This window comes from Scomber japonicus, chromosome 5 (assembly GCF_027409825.1).
Source record: "Scomber japonicus isolate fScoJap1 chromosome 5, fScoJap1.pri, whole genome shotgun sequence".
NCBI lineage: Eukaryota > Metazoa > Chordata > Actinopteri > Scombriformes > Scombridae > Scomber > Scomber japonicus.
This window is the reverse complement of record NC_070582.1, coordinates 12,631,423-12,646,155: the sequence shown is the minus strand read 5'-3', so window position 1 is coordinate 12,646,155 and position 14,733 is coordinate 12,631,423. Positions and strand designations below refer to the sequence as shown.

General features: G+C 42.0%; 1 protein-coding gene across 1 annotated transcript in view; it reads right to left on the bottom strand.

The window, feature by feature from the left end:
* The window catches only part of reln (reelin), a 96,182-nt gene that overhangs the window by 15,419 nt on the left and 66,030 nt on the right, over positions 1-14,733 (bottom strand). The window contains exons 15-38 of the mRNA XM_053319240.1: positions 14,155-14,283; positions 13,944-14,053; positions 13,695-13,761; positions 13,190-13,423; positions 11,782-11,943; positions 10,796-11,032; positions 9,630-9,822; positions 8,718-8,830; positions 6,622-6,759; positions 6,287-6,473; positions 5,287-5,492; positions 4,990-5,161; positions 4,519-4,725; positions 4,157-4,392; positions 3,835-3,992; positions 3,521-3,728; positions 3,339-3,415; positions 2,636-2,794; positions 2,355-2,549; positions 1,081-1,354; positions 825-965; positions 533-710; positions 336-420; positions 42-224 (exon numbers count right to left, since the gene is read on the bottom strand). Of these exons, the coding sequence (XP_053175215.1) occupies positions 42-224; positions 336-420; positions 533-710; positions 825-965; positions 1,081-1,354; positions 2,355-2,549; positions 2,636-2,794; positions 3,339-3,415; positions 3,521-3,728; positions 3,835-3,992; positions 4,157-4,392; positions 4,519-4,725; positions 4,990-5,161; positions 5,287-5,492; positions 6,287-6,473; positions 6,622-6,759; positions 8,718-8,830; positions 9,630-9,822; positions 10,796-11,032; positions 11,782-11,943; positions 13,190-13,423; positions 13,695-13,761; positions 13,944-14,053; positions 14,155-14,283 (4,049 nt within the window). The remainder of the gene's footprint in view (positions 1-41; positions 225-335; positions 421-532; positions 711-824; positions 966-1,080; positions 1,355-2,354; positions 2,550-2,635; positions 2,795-3,338; positions 3,416-3,520; positions 3,729-3,834; positions 3,993-4,156; positions 4,393-4,518; positions 4,726-4,989; positions 5,162-5,286; positions 5,493-6,286; positions 6,474-6,621; positions 6,760-8,717; positions 8,831-9,629; positions 9,823-10,795; positions 11,033-11,781; positions 11,944-13,189; positions 13,424-13,694; positions 13,762-13,943; positions 14,054-14,154; positions 14,284-14,733) is intronic.

Below are 14,733 nucleotides of genomic sequence, written 5' to 3'. Positions count from 1 at the left end.
GTTATTTGAGTAGGTTTTGGTTAATGATGAAGTCCACTCACCGCTGTTGTAAGGCTGCCAAAGTCTGAAGCGGGTGGCATTGGTCTGAGCGCTGGCTGGCAGCGGCAAGTGGAGGAACAGAGTGTCAGTGGAAGCTGGGAAATAAAACTCATCCAACAGCAGCCAGCTGATTCCTCCGTTTACCGAGTACTGCAGCAGCACTGAGTGGGAGCGCTCTGGGACACCTAGAAAAGGCCACAAGGTGAACAATTACAAAAACAATGAAAAATGTTTAATTCATGTTTAACAAAAATACATTTTAACTAAACCAAACCAAACAGTTAGGTATTTGGTACCTTTAGTGATGAATTTGAATGAGAATTGGATGTAGAGAGTGTTTGTGCAATCCAGATCCTGTGACACTATCATACGCAGACCATCCTGCAAACAAAGTTCAGTTCGGACCGGTTAGTGATCTTTTTAAAACTATGGCTCTGTGATATAGTTGTATTCTAACACTGAATGGTTTCTGCAAGATTTTTAAGACCCGTACCCCTTTAAAAATAAGGGCAGTGCCAGATTTCAGAGGCTCTCCACTCAGAGTTCCCCTCTCTGCTCCGTACACCTCAGGCCAGGTCTCCTGCTGCAGGTTCTCATTAAAGTCCTCTCTCAGTACAGATGGCAGGGGGACTAAGGGCACACAATGTGCCCCTCCATAACCCTTATCACACCTGTGTTAGTATCAAAGAAAAAGTCAGGGAAAACTTACATATAGGCAAAAATAAGCATAAAAATAGGCAAAGATTAAAATTCATCAGCTGTCTGTACAATCTAGTTTTACTTACACACAGCGTCCGTTGTCACACAGACCATGTCCTGAGCACATCCATGGGCAACCAGGCGCAAGTAATACATTATCCAGAGCCCAACCCTCAGCCCCAGGGGTGAAATGGGTTTGGATCCAACGGAAACGAGTTCTGGGGGAGCTGGAGGATTCATCAGCAAGTTTCAGAGAAGTGGTACTTCTGGTGTAAATGCAGTTTCAGCAAATATACCAATATTTCTTTACTAATTTGGGGCAAAACAGTAAAAAAGACATACTTAGCAGCACTGGGCAGGTAGACAGTGATCCTCCTCCAGTGTTTGTACTGGGTTGAGGTATAGATGGAACTCTGAGTGTAACCGGCACAGCCGATAGCTGGGGGAACACACTCTGGGGTGATGAGGGACCAGTGACGACCACAGTCTGTGGAGTACTCCAACCGTACACCGTGGGAAAATGAAGTGGACTTACTGCAGCCCATACTCAGCTCAAACTGCAGGAAGGATGAACCTGAGACCTCAAAGTCCCAGCTCTCTGCATACCTTGGCTTCTCTGCAAGCACAGTGTAAAAGCAACATTACATTTTTTGGCATTTATTGACTCTAGTGTCTATGCCAGGTTACAATGTAAACTAAAACTGCAATGATTAGGGAATTATATTATATAAGTTGAGTGACAGAAAAAATAGTCTACCATTTTAATAACTGAATAATCATTTCAGTAATTTTAATATTTATAACAACATCTAAAATAAAGTATTAAATGAAAAGTGTTCACCTAAAAAACAAAGCTATTACAAGTCCGAATGCAAATGCAAATAAAGCTCTGGTAATAATATGTATAACTAAGGACATTTCAGCGGATATGAACGCAGTCATCGAGTTTGACAATCGGTGCTTTATATGATCACACTGGCACACGGGAGCTTTATGTTTATAAATGTGTTGCCAAATTGCTCTTGCTGTGCACTCTTAATGAATGGGCCCAGTTATAATGTAATATTTGCGCAAAGTAAATCTGCTCACAGCTTGATGCTAGCATAAATAACAGGCAGGATGTTCAATCAGGTTTGCTGTCATTAATAATGCAGGACCCATGGCACCACAGTAAATGGGTGATTCAATTTCAGCCTATTGTGCGTGTGATACTGTGATGTCGCTGTTCGGCCATTTATGTGGTTTGCTCGAGTATATGTGTGTGAATATGTGTCTGTGATATACTGGATGTGTTTAGCCATGAACATGTATGCATAATTTTTATCCCCCCCCCCCCCCACACTTTTTCATGCTAAGTCAAATGAGCAGTTTTGCGCCTACTTTGCCTTCATTCACTTTTAACACATTCATAAGGGGCTGTTCACTACAAACACTGCAGCTTCACTGACACTGTTAGCTGTTAAGTGTCTTACTCAGGGGCCACTTGACAATGATTGTTGAGGGAGCAGAGAGTTACTCCTTCATTTTCCGAGCTGGTCTAGCGATTATAACTGACAACCCTCCAGTCATAAGCCCTCTTCTTTTAGTATATGCAGCATTGTGTTTGTGTAACTCACTATCAATGGCCTCAGAGTTGAAGGTAAGTGCCGTGTCCAGTGACAAACAGTCCACAGTCACCTCCCCGCCCTGAATGCGGTACCAGTTGTGTCTCAGAGGTGTTGTGCCGTCAAACTTGTCATGGAAACCTGTTCTGGAGCTGTCGTTCATACCAATCAGGACATCATCCAGAGCCCACTGGGCAGAGTGTTTCCCTACAGGGATAGAGAGGAAGAAGTTAGAAATAATTGTATTGTATTGTATTTTTCTGTGGTACTGTACACCCAAATTATGTACTAACCTTGCTGTGGCTGCCACCACCGAAATACTGTGTAGGGGGATTTGGCTGCAGGTGGCAGCTCGATGGTCACCACTTGGGGCTCCAGAAAGGAGCTGAAGTCTAGCTCCCTCAGGAACTGCCACTGGACTCCATTATTGGTTGAAAACTGCACAAGTACACCTTGAACAACAGAAAAGTGGAAAACACTTTTAGACAGAGGAGAAGATTTTACAGATACAACATGCGTAGATTAAAGAGAGTGAAAAGACAGGAAAGACTAGAACTCAATAGAAATGAACAATAGTACAGAAGCCCTGGTTATTATAGACAAGCTGTTTAGGATATTGGCAGAGTTTTATCTGACAGTGAAACAATTATCAGACAGAGCCTTCAGCAATGCTGCAGGGTGCGACTCCACAATCTGCTGACTGGTGAACAGAATAGAACTGACAACGCTAGACTTTGATTCTCTATTAAAAACAAAAAAACACTGACAATGAAGACAAGATCTGCAGATACACAGCTTTCACTGGATAACAAGGCTGATCAAAGATACAAAGTGAGGAGAAACAGGTGGAGAGGCAAGCCAGTGGTGGACTGATCAGATCAGATGTGGAGCTGCTAACTACTGTACTGTTAACAAGCAGCCACATGAATGCAGCAGGGGACTTCAATACACAGTAAGGAGAGTGCTGGCATACTACCAATGTAGTTTGATAATTACCTTCATTGCGGGAGCGGGGTCTGGTGCAAGTGGGTCCCAAACTCTTGCTCCCAATTCGAATGTAGAATTGGACCAACCTGTGTGTAAACAGTAATATAACTAAATTTCACTCTAAACAAGCTGCAAATTTAACTGGTCTCCAGTGCTTAAAACGACAATTTTAAAGAGTGAATTATACTCACCGTGTGTTGGTGGTGTCTAAAGGCACTGTGCGTGCTTCTCTCCTACCAGGGCTACTGAAGTAAAGGGCCTTGCCCTCACCAATTATGCCACAGCCCCCTCCAATTTGTCCTCCACTTAGGCTCTGCCAGAGTGGGCTAAGCTTCCCCTCAAATCCCTCAGTCAGCTCTGTGGGACTGGCTACAGCTGGGACACAACTATCCTGTTCCACTATGGAGAGAAAAGGGAATCATAATGTATATTATATAATGATACACATATGACATTTTTCTTTGATTAATATTGGTATTTTTTCCTTCCCTATCTGTCATTCTACCTGTGTATCCCATATCACAGAAGCAAACTCCTGAGATGCAATCTCCATGCCCCCCACAGTGGTTTGGACAGGGCTCAGAGATGTAGACTCCATCCAAGGCAAAAGGAGGGGCGTCCCTGTACATGCTGCTCTCCTGGAACCAGCGGAACCTGGTTTTACTGGGGAAAGGAGGGAAGAGTGAGGAAGAGGGAATGAAAAACATACAGTGGTTGTTTAAACTGTGCTACTCAACGGTTAAGCAAAAATATTTCATGTAAAAGAAATGCATAAAATCACTTATTCTACCTAGCAGATCCAATTGCATGTCTATTACCATAGTTACCTGGCTGCAACATTGCGTGGTACGACCACAGTGACCCTGGTCCACTGTTCATAATCTCCAGTGTTGTACACACTGGGCTCTCTAAGCTCACGGCCGCTGCCCTCACAGTTCCCTGCCCCTGGGGTTCCTGGGTAACAGCCCTCCCTCACCAAGGCCCAGGTACGACCGGCATCATGGGAGTACTGCAGCAGGACTGGGGCGGAAGCACTGAACTCTGATTCACAACCTATGTTCAACTAGTAAGGGAAACAGTGGAGTAGACGCACCATAAAATTCAGGAACTATTAAAATCTGATAAAGACAAAATAAAGTTGAGTTGTGTTACTCAGCATGATGTGTTTCTCTACTTTGCACGAGAGTACCTTAAACTGAAGGGTGTAGCCATGGCGCAGGGCCAGGTCCCTGGTGACAGCCACCCTGTCCCCATCGGAACGCCCAAAGACCATTGCAGAGGGTGTCGGGGCACAGAAGCTGTTGTTGCTTTCCCTCTCCATGCCTTCATTACCCAACATCAGCCACACGCTCATCTGGTTTAGAGGGTAGTCGAATGCTGGCTTCTCATAGAAGTTCTGTAGAGACAGAAGACAGCTGAGTTTAGTGTAGTGTTTTGTGTTACAGGTACCAGCGTCTGCAGCAACACCTATTTCTCATAAGACAAATGATACAGTTTTGGAGAGATACAAGATTTTATAGCTCTTCTATCTCAGCTTGGCTGACACTTTCCATTACAATAAAAAGAAGTAATATCTCAAGATGACACTGAAGCTGCTGCACGAGGTCAGAACACAAATCACACACTAGCAAAAAATTCCTCCAACTGTTTGTTTCCAGACCTGTGGCAGAGTAGGATTGGCCATAGGGATGATGTGCTTCTCCCGCTCAGACAAAATTATGACATCATCAATTGCCCACTGGTCATAGCCCTCCCCAGAGTGAAGAGGCTGCCACCAGCGAAACCGTGTGGAGGGTGTCTTAGAGGCCAAGGGAAGCTCATAGTGGACAAAACTGGGGAAGAGGAGATGAAGAGTGTCTTGTTAATGGAGGTTTTTCTAACAACAAAAGCAATCACCACATAAGTAATGATTTTACTAAACAGAGTACGAGCAACTGTGAAAGCAGATCTTTCTCACCGAGGTTTGGTGAAGTCAGTGAAGTACATCTCAGCAATGAGGCCCCAGGTGATGCCTCCGTCATTACTGTACTGCAGCAGTACTCCCTCCTCCCTGCTGTCTGCCTGGTTACACTCCGCCCAGTCTCCGCCCACACGCAGGTAAAACTGCACAAACTCTGCCCATTCAGTGTCCAGGTCCCAACTCACTAACTGTCTCAGTCCAGCCTGAAATCACACAAACACATGCACATATTAAGATGGTGAGTAGCACAACATTAATTGCATTCTTTTTTATAAGCAGACTTGTTGTCACACATATACTTAATAATTCCCTTTTCCTGTCAACTAAATATTTTGTATTTTATATGTTTGTATTTTGGAGCAAGACACTCTTTAAATGGAAGGTCCGTGCTGACATATTTGTCAAATGTTTATTACTACAAGAAATAAGAGAAGATGCTTCCTTGTAACAACTGCAAGAAGTAGCGTTCCAGCTTTGTGTACTAATTAAGAAAAGTGATGAGGCTATTACAATACATCAGAGATGTGCAGCTGTCTAAAAATTATACACACACTCCATCCAATCAGAATCAAGTATGTGATCAAATGAAACCTATATCTTCTCTGAGGGTTAGGGTTAGTAATTTAGAGATTGAAGGTCAGAAATGTTTGGCAGTAAAAAATAGAAAGTAATTAGCATACCTCCAAAAGGCATCACAGTCATCTAATACTCATATAAAATATTTTTACATTTTTAATCTGGATCTGGATTTGCATCAAAATACACACTGGGAAAAGCATAGAGTTCATGTGCCAAATTTCATTCTTTCAAGTAATTGCAGTACTGTATAAAAAATATGAAAATGTTAAGAAATTGCTGGATCTGCACCACAAACTAATCACGAAACTTTCCATGAAAAATAATTGTTGTTTTGCTAACTAAGACAAAAACAGAAGGGGCTGAAAAAATAACCTCCTTCAGGAAAGTAATTGTAATGTTTGGAAGTTATTTGTTCTACCTTGCTGAAGTACAGGGACGAACCAGATGAGACTACTCCGCAACCCATGTCAGGGGTGACCACCTCTCCACCGATCACCTCCTGCCATGTGGCCAGTAGTGCATCCTGGGACTCAAAATCTGAGAGTACACTGGAGGAGAGAGGGGAGGAGGGCTGGCAATCTGTTCCAGTAAAACCATCGTCACACCTGCAATAGAAGACAGCTCATGGTATGTTATCATGGTAAAATGCTTTTATAGTCAGAGGTCGAATGTGTTCATTTTCACTTGTGGCCTATGTAAGCTTTATTATGAAGAAGAAATGTAATTTGTATGTATCTGTATGTGGTGGCACACCTGCAGTGTCCATGATCACACCATCCATGTCCATGGCACATGTTAGGACACTGCTGGCCGATGTAGATGTCATCCAGGGCCCACTCATCCTGCTCTCCATAGTAGTTCTGGATCCAACGGAACCGCGTTGCACTGGACCTGAACACAGCACAGACATCGGTTAACTCTCAGATATGATATAGTTTTAGTTTTAAATCAGATTCATGCTGTCTAGGCTGACTATAATGGACACAGATTGAAGAAAAAATTTCATTATCTTCATCTATGAACTGACTGCTCAATCATAGTAAAAAGTAATTTAATGGTAAAAGTACATAACATGATCCCAGATATCAACTGACCGACAGTGATTGCCTGCATTTAAACCACATAGTGATGTTATATTCTAATCTACTTCTCTTATGGGAATAGAGATTTGTGGATTTAGTGTTCAGGCAGGTACAGATTAACCTTATCACATGTGTGTTTTCCTGTGTGTGTGTGTGTGCGCGTGTGTGTGTGTCCTGCAGTGAAATGAATGTCGGAGAGAGGGCAATAACATCATCACATCATCTTAGAGGTTTGAAGGCTGTGGATATGTGTGCAGAGTGTGTGTGCATGGTTGCATGTGCATGTGAGTGGCTTTCCATGCTTGCTGTTCGCTGCATGTACAGGAATGACAAATGGCATTGGAAGCATAGATAGTCAGGTATGTTGGGTGTTATATAGCAGTGAGGCTTCTTGGTTCACTGCTTCAGTGACCCATATCAACTCTGACCACCTCCTGATCATACAGAGCAGGCAACGACTGTTTTATTATCATTTACGTCCATGACCCTGTGACCTCTCATCACACACCGTAGGAGATTAGACCACCATTATTTAGGAGGTGGCAAGCAAAATGAAATGGAGGTGGAGGTCATAGTGCCATGTGTAGAAGGTTTATGTGATTATTTGAGTTGATATATGTACAAGCTATGGCTGTAATGGTATATATAATCCTCATGAAATATTCAGTACAGAATGACTGGTTCAGTGTGTGACCTGGTTCGATACCCCATGCAAAACTAAATATTGTAGTTACTGTCTTTTTTGACTAATACATTGTAAGTAGAATCTACGTTTTGGCAAATGCAGAATACTCCTTGGAAAGCTTTGGCAGTGTGTCAGTAGTTGACAGCTAAACCAGAAGCTGAGCTCACACAGCAGCTCAGATCACTGGTATCACAAGTGTAATCCAGAGGGCAGATCTGAAGGAGCACTCCATTTTACTTGGGAAAACTATCTTGTTCCAGATAATTATAGCAACATTTGGCACCTGACAATGAGTAGTGAACAGATAGTGTGTCAGATTGAAGCACAGACAGACCTATCCGTAACTTGGTTTATGGCTGTGGTTACATCACCATACATTCTGATGGAAAACACAAAGTGCTGGATTCCTGCTGTAGTTTTTCTTTCATTTGAATAGTTTTGCAATTACGTTGAAACAATACAGACAAATGCCATTTGTTTTCTTTTACATTACTTAGAAGATGTCAATGGCCTGTGAAGCGTTTAATTTTATTGACATTTTTAGAAATACATTTTTAGAAATATCATCTCTTGTTTGGACATCTGCACCAAAACTACATCCTTAAACTGTTTTAAATGTTTGAGAGGATGTATGTGTGTGTGTGTGTGTGTGTGTGTGTGTGTGTGTGTGTGTGTGTGTGTGTGTGTGTGTGTGTGCACGTGTGAGAGATAAAGAGAAGGAGTGAATTTGAGCATTTTGCATCATAGACCTGCAGGAAGAAATTTCCCTCTGAAAAGTTTTGTTGCTGAAATACAGTAATGTTGTGGAATGTCTTTCTTTCACTGTCTACTTTTTTAAACAGGGATGGACATCTAATAGATTGTGCACTTGTCTGTAGCTTTGTGTGGAAGTGTGTGAAGGATGTCTTTGGATGCTCTCTAGGGTTATCCTATTCAGCTTTATGTTACATTTGACAGTATCTCCTGCACATTGTGGTCATTAACTGCAAAAAACAGAATAACACTAAGATCTGAGAACATATTATCCCGGAAGGCACTTTGTGAATCTTTTCTTCTGTTTCAGATGTACAGATATGTGTTACCATGTCTTCTGAGGAAGAGACAGAGTAATGCGTCTCCAGTCTTTGAACTCTGATGGGTGGTAGACACTGGGAGCTGTAAACTCAGAGCAGCTTGGCATGCCAGGCAGACAGGCCTAGATGAAGGAAAAGAGGGTTTATAACATATGATACACTGTATTTTGAGGGTGAAAAGCATTGCTTAATGTTGATTATTCAGAATCCATAAAACAAGCCATTTTATTAATTATTGTGGACTTTGTGTTGCAATAAATTCCTCAAAACCAGCATAATGTACTGCAGACACACCCGAGGATTCATCATCCCAACAATATATGCACATAAAAGGCTAATGCAGGATTAAGTATCCCTGACCTTGAACACTTGGAAGGCAAGCAAGGATTAACAGTACAGGACATTCAGTGAGTTACAGTCTGCACTTGCCAGATGACTGCATTTTCATGCACATGAGAGAATTAAAGAAAATTCACTGATGGAAGACTCATTACGCCCTATTCAATTCCAAAGGCAATAAAAACCTTGGCAGATACTTTGGTGCTTTATGAATATTTATGAGCCAGTTGTGATTACAGAGAATCTTTGTTGAATCATGGGAAGATAATCTGCTTGCTGATTCAAGTATTGCGATGTATTTGCTAAAAGTAGGATGATAAAAAGTAATTGTGATAATTTCTCATCTGAAACAAAGTGCCACATTTAAGGACTCTCATTATTTACAAATTATTACTGAGGCTGTAATGGGTAAATTAATATTCATGATCATGAATAAATCATATATTTCCTTGTTTCTCTCCAGGATGACTTCTACAAGTTTTAACCCTAAGTCATAAACAAGGTGTGTACAAGGCTGTGAAAAGGCTGTAAACAATCACTTAATATGTAGAAGCAAGGGTGAATATGTTTCATGCTCCTTACCTCTTTGACCAGGTGCCAGGTGAGGCCGTGATTGGTGGAGAATTCCAGGCGGACCTGTGTGTCAATGTGAGGGGAGGGTTCACGACCACAGCCCATGACCAGTGAGAACTGCAGACTGTAGGAGGCTCCAATCTGCATTGACTGGGTCTCCACATAACGAATACTGGAGCCAGGGCTGGGCTCACCAGAGAAACTGAAGAACAACATAAAGGAAGAGAGGATGTCATGCATTAGATGCTGCAGCACATGATCTTATAGTGACTCTGTAAAGACATTTTTTTACGGGATTATAGTGTCTGTCAAATCATTATTTTAAATTATAAATTTAAAAGTTCTTGAGTAAAGAGATAATAACAGTAAATGCTGAGTCTAAGTGTTGTTTTTATCTCATTCAGCTCCCCAGGTTCCAGCATGCACTTCTAACTGCCACAGTGGACATAATTTCAGAAAAAACAAAAGCATATTGGGGTAACAGCATTGATGCCACTTATAGAAACAAGATCACTGCTATTATATAAAAATGTCTGTGATTGGTTTGACTTCTGATTCATCATATAAGGTTTTTGTGAAAAGAACTAGAAGGAGAGTTCAAATCACACCTCAGTTTGAAGGTTATCCCCTGTTTTTAGCACTCGAACAAGTGTGCTCAATGACCAGTTAAAGGAACGATGCTCAACAGAACAATTTCGGAAATGTTTGTGCTTAGAGCTGTGAAACTTTTAAACAACATCTGATACTTTCCTGCTGACTGAGATATAAATTGTGTTTTTTGACATAATGTGTACTGATTAATTGCACATGTATCATTTTAGAATTGTTTCTAAGGTTTCATTTCTTATGTATTGACATATTGGGATTTGTTTTATTGGGCCAATTTTCCGGCGCCTTACTTCTGATTAGCCTTTTATATAATTGGCCAATTTTATTGAACACATTTTTTTATTTAATGGCTGGGTGGGTTCTTGTGAAACACAAATGACCTCTTGGGATATGTGTTAGTTTGTGTCTAAGTGTTACAACTCTATGTCTTTAATATGTTGTGACAAGGTTGACTTGTGTCTCTTGTAATTTGTTACTGTGTATGAGCAATGTAACTGCAATCATATAAATACCACCACTCCATTATGACCAGTTCATTATCTGTATTAGAGCATTAGACATCCTACCTGAGGGTCCAGTCATGCTGGCAGTATGGCTGGACATGGCCAAGATAAAAACCTAGACTCTGGGTGACGTCCAGCACATTGCTGAAGTCCAGACTTATGGTGTTGAACAACACAGAGGTCATGCTGATCTCATCCAGGGCCCACACATCATGGCCGCGGCCCGAATGGTAAGGCTGCCACCAGCGGAACTGCACGCCAAACTTGCGAGCACCGGATGGTAGTTCCACTGACACAATCCTATTCAGAGGAATAAACGATTCAAATGAACTTTACTGATGCAAGATGTTAAGTTTGCTTGATGTAAGCAGAGCATGTGTTGTGGTCACAATTGCACAAATGTAAGTATAGTGAGATGTAGTTTGGAAAAGACTCCATAATGCCAAAGTGTTCATCTGGAATTAATCACATAGGCTAAGTGAACTGCGACTCTCTGACTAAGGCTCTGACTTGGATCTAAACCTCACATGATCACAGTCTGCTGTTTGTATATAATATACACTTGGATGATCTTAAATAGATTCTTACACAGTGTGGATGGTCAGTATTACTAGGATGTATAACTACAATATCACATCACATTTTTGTTTCATATAGCCTATGTTAGCCAAAAATACTTTTTATGTCGACACTAATGCTGATTCGTACATTATTTTAACAGACATGTTGATGTAGTGACAACCTGCACTTGCTCCTTTGCACTAGATAGTTGTGTAGACCATGTCCCTGACTCACTGCATCTTGCTGACCTTCCTAGTGCTGATGAAGAGCTCTGAGACTGGGCCTGTGCAGTAGGACTCCAGCCCACTTTGTCTTCATTACACACATAGATGACACTAATTGACTCAATGGGTCCCAGTAGCTTAAACCTCCAGCAGACCATTAGTGGTGCAAATGTGTGTGTTAATGCAGTCTTAGTGTCTCTGTGGAGTCATGGAATCACAAGCATGCAAGCGTGTGCACACACACGCGCTAAACACAGGATGTACCTTGGCTCGTGGAAGCCTTGGTAAGCATAGTGTTGTAGCAAGGTCCAGGTGATGCCATTGTCTGAAGAGTAATGCAGCAGGACGCCCTCTCCTGGCTGGTCTGGGGCAGGACATGAGCTCAGGGTGCTACGGCTGCCCAACCGAAGAGTAAACTGCAGGTACCTGGAGGGAGTAAAAGTAACAATATGAAAGAAATTGAAAGCAAGAAAGAGTATGGTCAGTTGTAGAAAGAAGGAGAGCAGCAGGTGGATCAAGTGTAAGAAAAGGAACACACACACAGAAACATAGAAAAAGGATGGAGGAGGTTGATAAATGATAAGAAGGAAAAGTAAGGTGATCAAGTATGTTGAGAAAGGAGAGGTGAGAGAGAAAGGCATAAGAGGGTAGATAAACAGACAGTCATGCGGAGCAGCGAGGTGGGAGGGATGTGGCAGAATGATGGATGAGATGATTAAATGAATGAGGACAAAATTAGATGAGAAGAGGTGGATGCAAAAAAGAGTAAGAGAGAAAGAGTGAATGGCAGTCAGAGTTCATATTGTTGAATCCATGTTTACTGTAAACAGTCATGTAGCATGACTTTCCATTTTTTCATGGACTCATCAACATTTGGGCACACATATTATTATCTATACTAACGTAATATTTATTATAATTTCCATCATCTGTCTCAGTCTGCCCACCCCCCACCCCCAGCCCTCTCTGTCCTTGGCTGAGCTATGCTTTCATTAGCAGTGCAGTTTCCACTTTTAGGCAGCTGTTCACTCAATCAGCCAGGAAACTGGCATTAAATATGGCCATCAGGTGGCACACTGAGAGCCGCAACAGGCATAATCAATCTAACACAGATGCCATATCTAACTTCATCGCTCCCTCTCTATCTTTCCCTCTCACATTTTTATCCTCTGCTTTCATCTCTCCTCTCATCTACAGTCCTCCCCATGATCACAATCCATCTCTCAGCACAGGAACACAGAGTATGAGGAAAAGGGCGATTGACAGGAGGAGAGGAGAGTGGATAGCTGACTGACTGGAACATTTGCAGTATCAATCAGAAGTAAAGACACCTGAAGAAGACAAGCCAAAGTCTAACATAGAAATATACAGATAGCAAAATCAGCAGAACAGGGGAATGCACAGTACCAGTCAGAAGTTTGGACAAACTTTCTCATTTAAGGGAATGTGAACATTTTGACTGGTGCTGTATATATTTATATATACTGTATACATATGCAGTCCCTTATGTCTCTGCTTATGTCTGTATTTGTGTCTTGTATATCAAACAAGTAATAATGAGCTAAACTGCAAGTAGAGGAGCTGAAGTCCTGTGATGACATCCATTCAACCTCCTGAAATTTCCTTTGGAGCTGAAATATCTGATTTAGTTCTTTATCAGTTCTCCCATTACCTGGCCTGGGAACTGTCCAGCGGAGCTGTTACCAAGTGTCTCCTGCTGTCCCTGTTGAAGACCAGGGCCTTGCCGCTGGCCAGCACACCACAGCCGAAGCTGACCTCAGCCCCACGAAGTGAGGAGAAGCTGTGGTACGAGGAGAGGCGTGGACTAGAGAAACCTTCTGACAGGAAAGCTGGGAAGGTCTGGGAGGCAAGCTCACAGGCTGGACCACTGAAGCCTGGGTCACATCTGTGAGATGGAGAGGAGAGGAGAGGAGAGGAGAGGAGAGGAGAGGAGAGGAGAGGAGAGGAGAGAGGAGAGGCATAACAAAAGAGTAAAGGATATAAATGAGAAAAAGTAGACAGAGATAATGAAAATCCATTAATAAATCATAAGTATAATACAATTTGATTAATTTTGAATGGTGATTGGTGCTGCGAGGCATTAGGTGAAAAATGAGCAGACTCATTTTGAAGGAGAGACATTGGATTTATTTGGTTTAATAAAAGCAAGTCCTTACTTGCAGCCTGTGCGAGAACAATGTCCTCTTCCAGAGCAGAAACGAAGACAGGCTGGACCAATATACACTGAAGAAAGACACATGCATGGAAATGAGTGTTTATAAAAATATTTATCTTATATTTTCTTTTTAGACAGTACAGTAAAAATATTGTAGAAAATAGGTTTAGAGCTATTTCTGGTGGTTTCAACAGGACAAGGAAAACATTTCATGAGAGTGTACGATGTGACCTGTATTTATAGTTCTAACCGTTGTCTATGGCCCACATGTTGTTCGATCCAGTGCCGGACTGTTTCCAGCGGAACCGCGTGGTGTCTGTCAAGGCAGCATTGGGCAGAGGGATAGAGATTCTCGTCCACCTGGAGAGACGCAACACAGTTTGTTAATGCAAACTTCCATTCACAATGATTTATATATACAGTCACACATACGGTATGTAGATGTGCAGAGTCACTCTTACCCGCTGTAGTTGTCAGAGGAGTAGACTGTGCTGTGAGGTAGGTGGGGTCCTGCACAGAGCTCTGGCAGACACTCAGTGTGGAGCAGAGACCAGGTGCGGCCATGGTTAGTGGAAAACTCCAGACTGACGCTAATGAAAAAAGAACAGGGAACATCTTATCTCAACATCTCAGCAGCATAATTTGATTTTTAACTACAAGAAGTGTGAAGTCACTGAACTGCTGTGAACCTATTAGGTAAAAAAAGAGAAAATGGTGTCTTCTGAGACTCTGTCCCTTTACCCGCCCCCCTCCCCCCCATACAAGTTATTAAAACTGATCTCTGCAAATTCATATAGAAATAATGTTACATGATCTTAAAACACTCCTTGAAGTCTTTTTCTTAGAAGAAAAATTAGTCCAGCTTCTTCTAGATGTTCCTGTGTAGGAGAATTACAGCATTGTGCCTAGCAAGGCCAGAATGAGGTTTGAAGTGAGGGAACATCCAGCTTTGGATGAAGTAATGGTCATGATCAGACTGACGCTATTTCAACCCTAACTCTAATGTATCTCACCTCGTAAATGGTTTCATAGTTTAGTGA